Consider the following 14,106-nt stretch of genomic DNA (forward strand, 5'->3'; position numbering starts at 1 on the left):
ACGTTCACATCTCTTCATATTCAGGCAGAATTCTAAAGTAGGGGGCAGAGTGGTGGGATTTATTTTTATTTCTAATTTCAAACAATACTAGAACTACTTCCCCAATGATCCTTGTAAATTGTGTTTCCTACTATTAAAAAGCCAGAAAACAAAAACAGAAATAACCAAACCAAATCAAAAGCCAGCTCTTCTTTGAAGTTACCAAACATTATCTGTGTGAATGTGAAAACCATTTTGTTTGGCTAATTATCAATCTGTCTCAACTACAAAAAAATGGAAGAAGACAAGAAATCCTTTTAAATGCTTCTTTTATTTCATTGGTTGTATATTGGGTGAGTGAACTGAATATTACAACCAAAACATAGAATTGATACAAATGAGATTCCTGTTTACACTGTAAGGTAATGAATGAGGGAATTCTTAGTGTTATGGAGAGGTTTAGTAGAAATGTTACCAGTGATATGGCTCAAAGAATATTTAGGTGAAGTGCTGTTACATCCTGAAAACAGAGTGAAATGTGGTTCCCATACAAGTGACGAGTTCATCTCTTAACTACAGTATTTGTTGAGTTGCTATCTTCATGTCTTGGTATTGGTGATTTTGTTTTTGTAATTAAACAAAGCATTTAAGATTTATTCATCATAGTCAGACTTCTGAATATAAACAAACTTTTGGCAAATAATATTTATACAGAAAAATAGTTTTAGATCCTCTCAAATCCCAGAATTATTCTATAAAATTACATTATAAATAAATAAAAAGCAAAATCTGTTGTACATATATTTGTACATCTATGCATTTGCCTTGCCTCCTCCTTATTGTAAATGGCATATTTATGACTCTTTGCATATTATAATCACAATTCTGGAAAAGTGGATATCATAGTAAAAATACAGTCTTCTATATTTGCTTAGGGATATAGGTGATATTTTTGATGTTCCGTTGTTAAAGGGCTGGAAATAGTTGTGTGCTAGTAATTTTAAAAATCAAAACCAAGAAACAAAAGAAAAAAAAAAGAAAGACAATGTAACAACAATTAGTCTACTACAAAAATATTTCCGTGATTCCCATAATTTATGTTTTAGTAATGTATACTACGTTTTCAATGAGTTTAAGTGAATTAACAAAGAGAAAAAGAAAAAAGAAAATAAGTTTGAATGCTTTAGGCAAGTTGTAGCATAACTACATTGTTATAGTTGAGAAAATGACAAATATCAATAATACATAAAGATGAAACTACCAAAGAAATACAAGTTAGATACAATACTTATCCACAAATTAAAACAAATGCAGCAATACAAGCACTGTGTAAGATTACACTTAGAATGTAATTTTTTTTGATAGGGTTATCAAATCTATGATATAAGATAAATAGTCATTAGACTCTGATCAATATTAATTAAAATGACAGATTTCTTTTTTTTCTCAAACAAAAATGATATGGTTGGTGCATCTAGTTTTCAGAACAGGCGGTGATGCCAAAATTTAAAATATTTTACATTCAATCTCAAAAGTCAAAATACTTCAATCACTAATATGTTCACAAAGAAAATGGATGTTTTAAACAGTTACACATAATAGTCATTTATAACAGCTGTTTTGTTTTTTAAACAATAATTTAAAAACTATGTAGGTACTGTATAGGCTATGTGCAACATATAAAATGTGAAATATGAAATATTTGGTACGATAGTGCTTAAAATAAACTTTAAAACAAACTTTCTGAACAAAATTTAATTGTATCGCTATTACCTTGAAGATCAACCAAGTATTTAAAAAAGTAAACAACATTAAAATATGTTTCATCCATATATAGTATATATATGTATGTGTATATATAATATGTATGTACTTGTATTAAAGTTTTTTATACTTTTGAGACATAAAATATGCTTTAAGGTGAAAGAATTAAAAGAACTTATTTTTTTTTTCCATGCTGTAGTCAGTTACAACCCTTTAATCCAACTTTTGAAATGCAAAACAGTAATGGATTTTTTAAAAAGTGAAACTATCTACTTGCTGTTTACGTAGTAATTTAGATTAAAGTCACAGTCAAATTTTCAGTGACTAAACTCATACTTACTTAAATTAGAATATTATACAGATCTCCCCACTACAGCTTCCTTGTTTGTCTAGGTTTTTAGTTTAGAAGAGTTATTTGGTAACAGGCAACCGGATGGTGAGTTGGAAAGACTGATCCCTTCGGTTAGACTGTTGGCATGGGCCTCTCATGCTTGTCAAGCTGGATGAAGTCTGGCAAAATCTAGGCACTTCTACAAAGTCTCTCTTATAAAACAACTTTAAAAATATACTTGTAAAATAATACCTTCAAGACTTTGTTTGGTTAGGTATGAAACTCACACCGTACAAAGTTTCTTTTTCAATCTATGAATGTTATTCTAGAATCACATGATTCAGCGCGGCGTCTCCAGGCAAACCAAATACCACACTTGGGTGTGTCCCCAGCACTTGTGCTTGAATTTCCATTCAAATTTTAGACCTGCAGGACAGGTAACGGTTTTACTTCCCTTCTCATCTTTGCTGCAGCGTTCGTGTTGTCAAGAAGTGAAACACAGCTCTGATCCAGTGGGTAAAATGAAATGACAGGAATTGAAGTTGGAATTGAACCTGCCCCTGGAATAGGTTTTTTTTTTTTCTTTTTTTTTTTAACTAATGCTAATTGCTTATTGCTAACTTTGAAATATTCTGAGTCGAAATGAATAAATTGGTTGGACTTTCTGCATCAGCTATAGTTATGGAGATAAGACAATATTCCTAGGACAGAAACTATGTTTAGAAACCCTTTAAAAGTAAACTTTATCCTTAATGTCCTTTAACATCTCAGCTGGTCTCAGGTAGTTAACTATCTTAGGTTGGAATATACTAAGCATACCATATTTAATACTCAGATATGATATAGCAGCACTAGCTTCTTAGAGTTGTGGTCTGTCCAGAAGAACTAAATCTTTATTTAGCATGCAGTTTGTGGCAATTCTATTGAGGAGGGAACAGGATAGTATGTACAGTAACAATGTTTAGTTATTCTCAATGCAGATTCTTGGCATTCCATTCCGTTTCTGCTGATTATTTCAGAATTATCTGTTAAAGAAAAAGACAAATGTGATTTAGACCTCCTTGAGAGAAGAGAGCTAGTTTAAGTCTTACTCATTGAAAACAGACATTTAAAAATAGGAATTTTCTGCCATTTCTCATAATTCTGACGCAATTATAATTTTGCATAATCCCCACCCTTCATGCTGAAAATATTTAGACTTAAGCACTGATGCTGTGCAGCCATTGTCAAGAAAGGTGATTCAAACGCACAGCATTTTCTGTAAAACTATGACTGCATACATGTTGGCATGCAGTGTGTTTAGATCTTAGTTTCCTTTTTTAATTTTGTCTTTATATCGCCTAATTATATATTCAATTATTATTCAATTAATATTTGTTAATGTGATCAGGAAGTCTAATCAATGAATTAGTTTGTACACAAAATGTTATCTGTAAATATTATAAATATTTAAAAATGTATAATAAATTAAGTAATATTTATCTGTTAACTTGCATTTATCACTCAAACATATATTCCCATTAAAAGTAATTTTGTTCCCAAGATACAATCACAAGTTTCAAGTTTAGGAGCTGTTTAAATGCTCCATATTAAAGAGACAAGAGATAACATTCTAATAAAGTAATTACAACAGTCAGTAATTCCTAAAGCACAGATAAAACTAAACCATCAAATGCAAACCATGGTTCTTGGAGTTTGACCTAAGTTCATTTCCAACTCTATAACTTTGCAAAGGACAGGGAACTTGTCCTGTGTGACGCACTCAACTAAGTGTCAAGCTTAAAAGCCAGGCTTTTGACACATTTTAACAAAAATATTTATTTTTCATGCAATTCTTTGACCAAACTTTGTGCAATTAATAAACAAAATGTTTATTTATTAAAAAGCCAAGAGTCTCTGTTTATGAACTAACCAGTAAAAATTCTTCATGGTCAAGGTCAGTCACTGTTCCTACACACTGGGATCCAATTCCCAATAAAAGCCTCATTTCTAAATTTCTTACCCCATTATGTTAGAATTTATAACATGAATTTTTTCACTTTAAGTGGGTATTTCTGCAGTTAATATAAAAGTTTTAGTACATACATTTAAATAATTTCTCCCATGAAATAAGTATGAGATTTATTTTATGAGAATATAAGATATGTATAGAACTGATAAAAATAGAGGAAGAATTTGTGTATGTTAAATACTTATACTAAATGAAAACTTAAAACTTTGGATAAGACCATTTTTTTTGTTTTTCAAAAAGTTCTAGGAATTTAAAATTAACTGAGAAAAAAATCTCATGTACTTATATATGAATAAAAATAATGATATGATTTATATGTAAATATTATGATAATATCTTTGAATAGTCATTGCCTATAGCCAATATTCAAATTCTTCAGATGGTTATAACTTCATTTTTAGATTTAGATATTTGAGTATTAAATGGGAATTAGTCTATTTTATCCCTTAGCTTCCATACTGTCTGTAAGGTTTCCAAATAAGAATGTGCCCCAGGACATGAGATTATGTCCTGTTTTTTTCTCTTTCATTTTACTTTAGCAAAGTCTCTCTAAAATATTTATGGAAAACAAATGTTCAGTTTCTTACATTAAAATAGAATAATAAATGTTTTAGAATGTATTCACATTCTTGCTTATTAACTGAAATGAAAATGCCATATAGAATGAAAATTCCTCACCACCTGGAAAGAAAAGGTATCTAACAGAGAGCCCAGGAATGGGCAAAATTATAATTATAGAAGATAGTTACAATGATGCTTTAGACTTGAACCTGACAGATGTGTCAAACCACCCAGGTCTAAGTGAACCAGAAGTCAACCTTGAAACTGGGCTCACCCAGACTGCTTTTCCCCTCTGCCCCAGTCTACACACGATCCATTATGTGGATAACGACACATAAATTAAGGTCTTTATCAGGCACTACTGACCTCTAAGCTGTGCTTTTCTGGCATCTTGGCCAGAAAACTCTGACCACAGCCTGGTCTAAGCCTTGGGCTAGTTTGAGGACTGTATGTTGTGGTATTAAAAAATGAATTATGCCCCTAGCAGCTGTGAGTTTCAAGAAGCTTAAGAGATTTGATCTTAGAAGGAAGGAAAGCTTTGGGTGTTTCATTTTTTTGGTGGTAGCCTTTTTCTAAAAAAATACCATTAGATTATTAAATTTCTTTTCTGAGATATATAGCTTGGTACAGTCTGAGTGAAGTGTACTCTGGGGTGAAATACATTCAGGAATCCAGATGAGGACCAGTTACCAGCTGAGAGCCTCTTATGAACTCCCGAATGTCTGATCGCTGCTTCTGATATTAGAAGGCACATGACATTATAGGTCCCAGGACCCACAGGGAGGGGAGGACATTCTCCACCAGGAAGAGACCTCTGGCGGGAAGTGGAGGGCCAAGTGGGCGTGTATCAAGTAGGAAGGGTGTGGAGGAGCTGTTTTGAGGGCAAGAGGGCTCTTCTGTCTAGTTTTTCATATGGCTTTTCCTTAGAATGTAGTTTAAATTCACACCAAAACCCAGTAATTTAAAAATAGGATGAATAGGAAATTTTGTGTGTCTTCTCCTGTCTCTTCTTGGAGAATCTTCACACCAATTCTATACGAGCATATAAACTATGTTCCACCATTGTCATTTCAATAGCCAAGAAGACCAAAAGCTTCTGAAGGTGCCTGAATATTTCAATATATCAAGAGAAAGCAATGGTAACCCACTCCAGCGTTCTTGCCTGGAGAATCCCAGGGACGGGGGACCCTGGTGGGCTGCTGTCTATGGGGTCGCACAGAGTTGGACACGACTGAAGCGACTTAGCAGCAGCAGCAGGTACAAAGCATATATTCCTAAAAGAGCAAGTATATATGTGGTCCTGGGAACACTGGTTCTGAATCCGATATTGACAAGACCTATTCCTGAGCTGGTCCATTTAAAAAAAAAAAAAGGTTAATTAAACCACAGTTCTCGAAAGTGACCTGCACAGACCGGCCGTCCGTGGCGTCCTTCCTGCCCTGCACTTGTCAAACCCGAGGCTGATTCCCAAAGTTCCTTCCTCAACCTCCAGGCACCAAGTTTCAGATTTTTTTGGAAAAGGCAGTCACAAACTCTCCTGGGGTCTGCCAGCATTTGTGTAAGTCAGAGAAATAGCTACCATGCTGCTGCTGCTGCTGAGTCACTTCAGTCGTGTCCGACTCTGTGTGACCCCATAGACGGAAGCCCATCAGGCTCCCCCATCCCTGGGATTCTCCAGGCAAGAACACTGGAGTGGGTTGCCATTTCCTTCTCCAATGTGTGAAAGTGAAAAGTGAAAGTGAAGTCACTCAGTCGTGTCCGACCCTTAGCGACCCCACGGACTGCAACCTACCAGGCTCCTCCATCCATGGGATTTTCTAGGCAAGAGTACTGGAGTGGCTTGCCATTGCCTTGCTGGGTCTCCTAAAAGACCCCTCCCTGAAGCATCCTTATTGTCTTGGTTTTCATTTTAACAGATACTCCCCTGATTTTTCCAGGAGGTCCTGAGAAATTTCTGTCAGAGTCTGAAGAGTTAGGTCACTATTTGGCAGACATGGGAAGGCAGCATGAGCAGTGTTAGCTGGCTTGCGTGATGTACCAAGTTCTCGTGCAAACCAGCATGAGCTTAGAGATGTTAGCTCACCCTGCTCCCTGGCATGGGAGTCCCCTCCAGGGTACAGTGACAGTCTGCAGTGGGACCAGGAGAAGCAGTGATTCCAAGGAGCAGGTCTGTACCCCTGCTGGTGCCACAGGAGATGCTCAGAAGCCCCTGGGAGTTTGGGAACCAGGGAGAGGTGAGACCAAGGGGTGGGGTCTGGAGTGGACAGAGCCTGGAATGCTGGATGGGAGGCAGCAGTGACTAGTCTGCAGGAACCAGATGCACAGAAGTTGCTGATGGACTTGTGAGCTGCTGGATGCCCCCAACCCCACCAGGTCTTCCTTGCCTGGGTGATCAACCACATCCTACCCTAGGCCTCCTCTGGACAGATGCTGCAAACATGTCTGCTTATGTAATTGGAGCCCCTACCCAATCAGAGTTCCACAGCTCCAGGTTCCAAGGAGCCCTGGCAAGCTACATGATAGGAAAAAGGAATTGAATCAGATGGTAAAATGTCTGCCTACAATGTGGGAGACCTGGGTTCGATCCCTGGGTCGGGAAGATCCCTGGAGAAAGAAATAGCAACCTTCTTGGTTCAGTTCAGTTCAGTCGCTCAGTCGTGTCCGACTCTCTGCAACCCCATGAATCACAGCACGCCAGGCCTCCCTGTCCATCACCAACTCCTGGAGTACACTCAAACTCATGTCCACAGAGTCGGTGATGCCATCCAGCCATCTCATTCTCCGTCGTCCCCTTCTCCTCCCGCCCCCAACCCTTCCCAGCATCAGAGTCTTTTCCAGTGAGTCAACTCGTTGCATGAGGTGGCCAAAGTATTGCAGTTTCAGCTTTAGCATCAGTCCCTCCAATGAACATCCAGGATTGATCTCCTTTAGAATGGACTGGTTGGATCTCCTTGCAGTATAAGGGACTCTCAAGAGTCTTCTCCAACACCACAGTTCAAAAGCATCGATTCTTCGGTGATCAGCCTTCTTCACAGTCCAACTCTCACATCCATACATGACCACGGGAAAAACCATTGCCTTGACTAGACGGACCTTGGTTGGCAAAGTAATGTCTCTGCTTTTTAATATGCTATCAAGGTTGGTCATAACTTTCCTTCCAAGGAGCAAGCGTCTTTTAATTTCATGGCTGCAATCAGCATCTGCAGTGATTTTGGAGCCCAAAAAAATAAAGTCTGACACTGTTTCCACTGTTTTTCCATCTATTTCCCATGAAGTGATGGGACCAGATGCCATGATCTTTGTTTTCTGAATGTTGAGCTTCAAGCCAACCTTTTCACTCTCCTCTTTCACTTTCATCAAGAGGCTTTTGAGTTCCTCTTCACTTTCTGCCATAAGGGTAGTGTCATCTGCATATCTGAGGTTATTGATATTTCTCCCAGCAATCTTGATTCCAGCTTGTGCTTCTTCCAGCCCAGCGTTCCTCATGATGTACTCTGCATATAAGTTAAATAAGCAGGGTGACAATATACAGCCTTGATGTACTCCTTTTCCTATTTGGAAACAGTCTGTTGTTCCATGTACAGTTCTGACTGTTGCTTCCTGACCTGCATACAGGTTTCTCAAGAGGCAGGTCAGGTGGTCTGGGATTCCCATCTCTTTCAGAATGCTCCACAGTTTATTGTGATCGACACAGTCAAAGGCTTTGGCATAGTCAATGAAGCAGAAATAGATGTTTTTCTGGAACTCTCTTGCTTTCTCCATGATCCAGCAGATGTTGGCAATTTGATCTCTGGTGCCTCTGCCTTTTCTAAAACCTGCTTGAACATCTGGGAGTTCACGGTTCACATACTGCTGAAGCCTGGCTTGGAGAATTTTGAGCATGACTTTACTAGCGTGTGAGATGAGTGCAATTGTGCGGTAGTTTGAGCATTCTTTGGCATTGCCTTTCTTTGGGATTGGAATGAAGACTGACCTCTTCCAGTCCTGTGGCCACTGCTGAGTTTTCCAAATCTGCTGGCATATTGAGTGGAGCACTTTCACAGCATCATCTTTCAAGACTTGAAATAGCTCAACTGGAATTCCATCACCTCCACTAGCTTTGTTAGTAGTGATGCTTTCTAAGGCCCACTTGACTTCACATTCCAAGATGTCTGGCTCTAAGTCAGTGATCATGTTATCGTGATTATCTTTGTCATGAAGATCTTTTTTGTACAGTTCTTCTGTGTATTCTTGCCACCTCTTCTTAATATCTTCTGCTTCTGTTAGGTCCATACCATTTCTGTCCTTTATCGAGCCCATCTTTGCATCAAATGTTCCCTTGGAATCTCTAATTTTCTTGAAGAGGTCTCTTGTTTTTCCTATTCTGTTGTTTTCCTCTATTTCTTTGCATTGATCACTGAGGAAGTCTTTCTTATCTCTCCTTGCTATTCTTTGGAACTCTGCATTCAGATGCTTATATCTTTCCTTTTCTCCTTTGCTTCCCGTCTCTCTTCTTTTCACAGCTATTTGTAAGGCCTCCTCAGACAGCCATTTCACTCTTTTGCATTTCTTTTCCATGGGGATGGTCTTGGTCCCTGTCTCCTGTACAATGTCACAAACCTCCGTCCAGAGTTCATCAGGCACTCTATCAATCAGATCTAGTCCCTTAAATCTATTTCTCACTTCCACTGTATAATCATAAGGTACTTGCCTGGAAAATCCCATGGACGGAGGAGCCTGATAGACTACAGTCCATGGGGTCGCAAAGAGTCGGACACAACTGAGTGACTTCACTTCATATTGAACAAATCTCTTTATCTCTCTGATAGACTAGACCCTCAAATAAGTATTATTTTTTATAACAGAATCATGATGAAGAAGGGGATTAAATTATTAAAATAAGATTTTAGCTAATCTTTCATGGTCAAAGTCTTGAACTGAAAGCATTATTTTCAATTTCTTTTTTCCACTAAAAGGAGGACACACAAAATGAGAATAGCTGATGTCCATAGAGTTGGTGATTCTATTTTTTAATACAAAGACACATGACCTCAGATTGTGACTGCATTTATAAATCTTCAGTGGACCCCCTAGTTGTAATAAGACTGTCTGCAAGGCAAAACTATCAGTTGGCTCCAGCAATGAGCATCTCTTTTGGCTGATCAGATTTAAGAACATAATGATTTGGCTTAAGCCACATCCTTAAACTGTTCCTATATGAGCCCAGTACACAATTAGTCTCATTTTTATTTACTGAAGACAAAATGTGAATGGACCCAGAGAACATCAGAAGGGTTGTCTTCCCACCAAATGTGTTACGAGGAGCCATTTAATAACTCTGCATCCCCAATGAAGTGGCTACCATTGACTTGTAGTGTAACGGCTCCTCCGTCCACTGGATTCTCCAGGCAAGAATACTGGAGTGGGTTGCCATTCCCTTCTCCAGAAGATTCTCCCAACCCAGGGATTGAACCCAGGTCTCCTGCACTGCAGGCGGATTCTTTACCATCTGAGCCATCTAGGAAGCCCCAGTGTAATGGCAATTAAGCTCACTGCAAACAGGACTGGGTTGAGCACTGCCTGAAGACTCAGCCTATGGGGGCCAGGCAGGAAGTGTGCATAAGTGGGTAGGTCAGGTGGGAAGTGCAGCAGATGGAAGGGCGCCTGCCTAGAAGGAATAGAGCGGCAGCTACTCAGCTCCAGCCAACTGTCACCTGCAGAAACCTGAACTCTAGATGGCCTGACCTTTCCATTTGCCAGAAGAAGCTAGAAATTCAGCCACTGATCCACACTGGAAAACAACTCTGTATGGGTTAGCTATATCTTTGGGCTGAATTCAGCTATGAGCTGCCAGTTTGTGTTTCTTTTGAGCCTTCCTTACTTTCAATTAATTAATTTTTGGCCCCACGGGGTCTTCGTTGCTTCATGTGGGGTTTCTCTAGTTTGGGTGAGTGGGGGCTACTTTCTAGTTGCGGTGCTTGGGCTTCTTATCGCAGTGGCTTCTCTTGTTGAGGAACACAGGCTCTAGGGCAGGAAGGCTTAGGTGCCCCGAGGCATGTGGTATCCTCCAAGACTAGGGATTGAACATGTGTCCCCTGCATCGGCAGGCGGATTCCCAATCACTGGACCATGAGGGAAGCCTGAGCCTTACTTTTTCGGAGGAGATATCTGCTAAGCCTGTATTGCTACCTTCCTGAGCCGGACAGCAGCCAAGGCTGCAGGCATCATGCAGGGAGGCGGCAGTGGTGATGGTGGGCAGGATCGAGACAGCAGGTCTGACAGGGAGTTAATCTTGCAACTTTCAGACAGCTTTCTTTCACCCAAAGGAGCTGGGTAACTGACCAACTGGCACCCTCTACCTAAGAAGAAATGACTGCCTCTCCCTTGACTGATTCACCAGACATGAAGTATACACGTTGCCTGGTCTTTTCCAAGATGATAACGGATTCACACTGAGTCCCTCTTGGGCCCCTACCTTTGGTGTGCACTTGAAAAAGAGCTGACCAGAGTGAGAAATGCACTCAGTGGAAAGCAAAACAGTCTGTGCAGAGGCTGAAACAGTGAACCTGAATGCAGGGCCAGCACGATCTCATCAGCTGAACTAACCAGCACTTGTGCAAGAGGGTTCAAAGAAGAAAAACCAACACATAATCTCCTCAGTGCTTCAGAGGCGTCAAGTATTAATATATTCGGAGTTTTCCACCTTGTGGTTGATCTCCAGGAAATGTACATATAAATAATTTTGGAAATGTAGGCTTCCAGAAGACTTCTAGACGTGTTCACACTTCTTATGTAAATGGGTTCATGGCAGACATTCAGAGATGTCAGATGAGTTATCCTTTAAAATGTTAGCTCAATATTAAGTTCAGTAAGAACTCTTACTGCTTGGCTTAAATGATAGGAATAAACATTTCAGTGAAAAGACCAACTGTTTCAAGGGACCCAAACCATGAGAAACAATTAGAAAAGAGGACTAATGAATGTTTTAATTAAACATTCAATACGGTCTTTGTAATGTTGAGTCTGGAGAGGCAGATAACATATACCTTATCAAATATTTGTGTGGCCTTGCTGAAATCTAAAGGAATCCTAATGGATCTGGATACCACTAGCATAAGAGCTCAAGTGGACACTCCTAACCAGGGGTGTTGCATAAACTAGGTCCACAATCAAGTTTCATAAGGTCAGGGTCAGCGTCTCATTCCTCTTCAGATTCCTAGTGGGGCTGGCCACATAGCATGTACTTACTTCTTAACTCTCGGCTGCATGGATGGCGGAATAAATAATTTACTGAGGACATAATGCCACAATGTTGGCATCGAAAGAATACCAACAGACCCCTCACAAGTGAGAGGTAACAACGGATGTAGGAAAAGAACCCGTTGGACAATCTATACTCTTACTTTTTCAGAGAAGCTAAGAATTTAAGAATATCCAAGAAAAAGAAGCATCCATCCCCATCCACCCAACCTGTGTTCTCTCTAGATAAAAGGACAGATATTCCAGTCTGGGGATGGAAATCACTCAGAGGATGGAAATACGGCAGGTAAACAAAAATGCCTCCTGAAGACAAAATTATAGACCACCTCCAGTACTCTTGCCTGGAAAATCCCATGGACGTAGGAGCCTGGTAGGCTGCAGTCCATGGAGTCGCCATGAGTCAGACATGACTGAGCGACTTCACTTTCACACATTGGAGAAGGAAATGGCAACCCACTCCAGTGTTCTTGCCTGGAGAATCCCAGGGACGGGGGAGCCTGGTGGGCTTCTGTCTATGGGGTCACACAGAGTTGGACACGACTGAAGTGACTTAGCAGCAGCAGAGTTCTTAGAAGTCTTTTCCCAGGCATGGCCTTGTTTAGTGGCCAAGTTGTGTCTGACTCTTTTGCGACCCCATGGACAGTAGCCCACCAGGCTCTTCTGTCCATCGAATTTCCTGGCAAGAATACTGGAATAGGTTGCCATGTCCTTCTTCAGGGGATCTTCCTGACCCAAGGACTGAACCCGCGTTTCTAGCATTGGCAGCCAGATTCTTTACCACTGAGCCACCAGGGAAGCCCTTTCCCATGGTTACAAGGCCCTCTTTCCTCAGAAAATAATTAAAGAAAGGGATGTTTCACTGTCTCCTTAAACAAAACTTATTATTAAGCTAAAGACAGAAAACGGAATGGAATTTCCTAAAACTCTTGCCAAGCTAAGGAGGGCTGCCTGTTGCTCACCACCCCAGGATCTGTCTTTATTCACAGTTTTGCTGTTCGGTCACTCATGTTCCTCCTCGCTGCTCTCCACTGGCCTCCTCTCTCCTCCAGGCCCTGCACCTAATACGCTTTCCACCTTCCCTCCAGCCCTCCACACGTCTTCTCCACAGCGTCCTCTACTGCCTGAAATTTCCCTGGTTTTGTCTGAGAGGTGAAACTTTTTTATTTTGGTTGAAGCCAACTGTACAAAAGCAGACAGACATCTGCACATTTTTGGCTGCCAAAGAACTCTGTATCTAATCGTAGAGTGGATTACGATGGATGACCAAACTATGCATTATTGAGGTCAAAAGCAAATGCCTTTGGTCTCTGGGTGGACCTATGTCATCAGAGTAATTCTCATGATACATGTTCATGAATGAACACTTTCAAGAATGCTGACCTATTTCATGACTATTTACAAACTTTAAGTGTATACAATATGCAAAGAATGAGTGGTATATGAAAAGACACTTTGAAAACCTGTCAAGTTCATTATTGTCCTGGGTTGGTGGGGGACAGTGTTTTCTGCTATATTGTTTTCCAAGTAGATTTTTATTTATACAGAAAAGGCATCGACTGGGCTTGTGGGAGAAAACTCTCAAACGTGACACCCAGTTTCACTCGAGACGAGCAATCTGAGGTTGGCTGGAAGCCCCACAATATTTAGCAGAACTTAAAGAACAGTTTAGTCAGGATTCTGGCTTTTTCCTCTGTCATTAATATAAAGTTTACATCCCAAACTCTAATTCCTCTCTTTTCAATGACATATCGTTTTGTTAATGACTCATGACTGTCTAGTATTTTCTACTGTATAATATTTGAACAAAAAAGTTTTTCAGCTATACTTTCTAAAAATCATTCAAAATATTACTATTTGAGTTTCTCCATAAAAGGCAGTAACACTGGCCTTATGAAGACGACTGCCCAGGGTCCAGACTGACAATTGGTATTGTCTGGATACGGTACATATATGGAAATTCTTGATGTGAGTATGATTCTACTCCGTGCACGAGTCCATGTTGCCTGGAAAACCCCAGGCTCTTGTATTTCAGTGATGCCTCCTCCACCCCAGACCCAGCTGAGGAAATGCTGAGGACCACTTCTGTCGCTTTCATGGGGAGACGGGAATCTACACCTCAGATCATCTGAAAACCCATATGTCAGGCAAAGGAGACTTTTTCTCCAGAGTGATATATAGGAGTAAGAAGGGGAAAGCACCTGAGAGGATGCTTTTTACTCCG

At 40.0% G+C, this 14,106-nt stretch overlaps 1 protein-coding gene across 5 annotated transcripts in view; it reads right to left on the reverse strand.

The window, feature by feature from the left end:
• Nucleotides 1-291: 291 nt before the first annotated feature.
• Nucleotides 292-14,106, reverse strand: part of MBNL2 (muscleblind like splicing regulator 2) — a 170,517-nt gene continuing 156,702 nt past the window's right edge. For all 5 annotated transcript variants that reach the window (XM_055426579.2, XM_055426577.2, XM_055426581.2 and 2 more), the window contains one exon: nucleotides 292-3,099. In XM_055426579.2, the coding sequence (XP_055282554.1) occupies nucleotides 3,085-3,099 (15 nt within the window). In that variant the 3' untranslated portion in view covers nucleotides 292-3,084. The remainder of the gene's footprint in view (nucleotides 3,100-14,106) is intronic.

This window comes from Moschus berezovskii, chromosome 13 (genome assembly GCF_049115385.1).
Source record: "Moschus berezovskii isolate FMDL1 chromosome 13, NW_MosBer_1.0, whole genome shotgun sequence".
Taxonomy (NCBI): Eukaryota; Metazoa; Chordata; class Mammalia; order Artiodactyla; family Moschidae; genus Moschus; species Moschus berezovskii.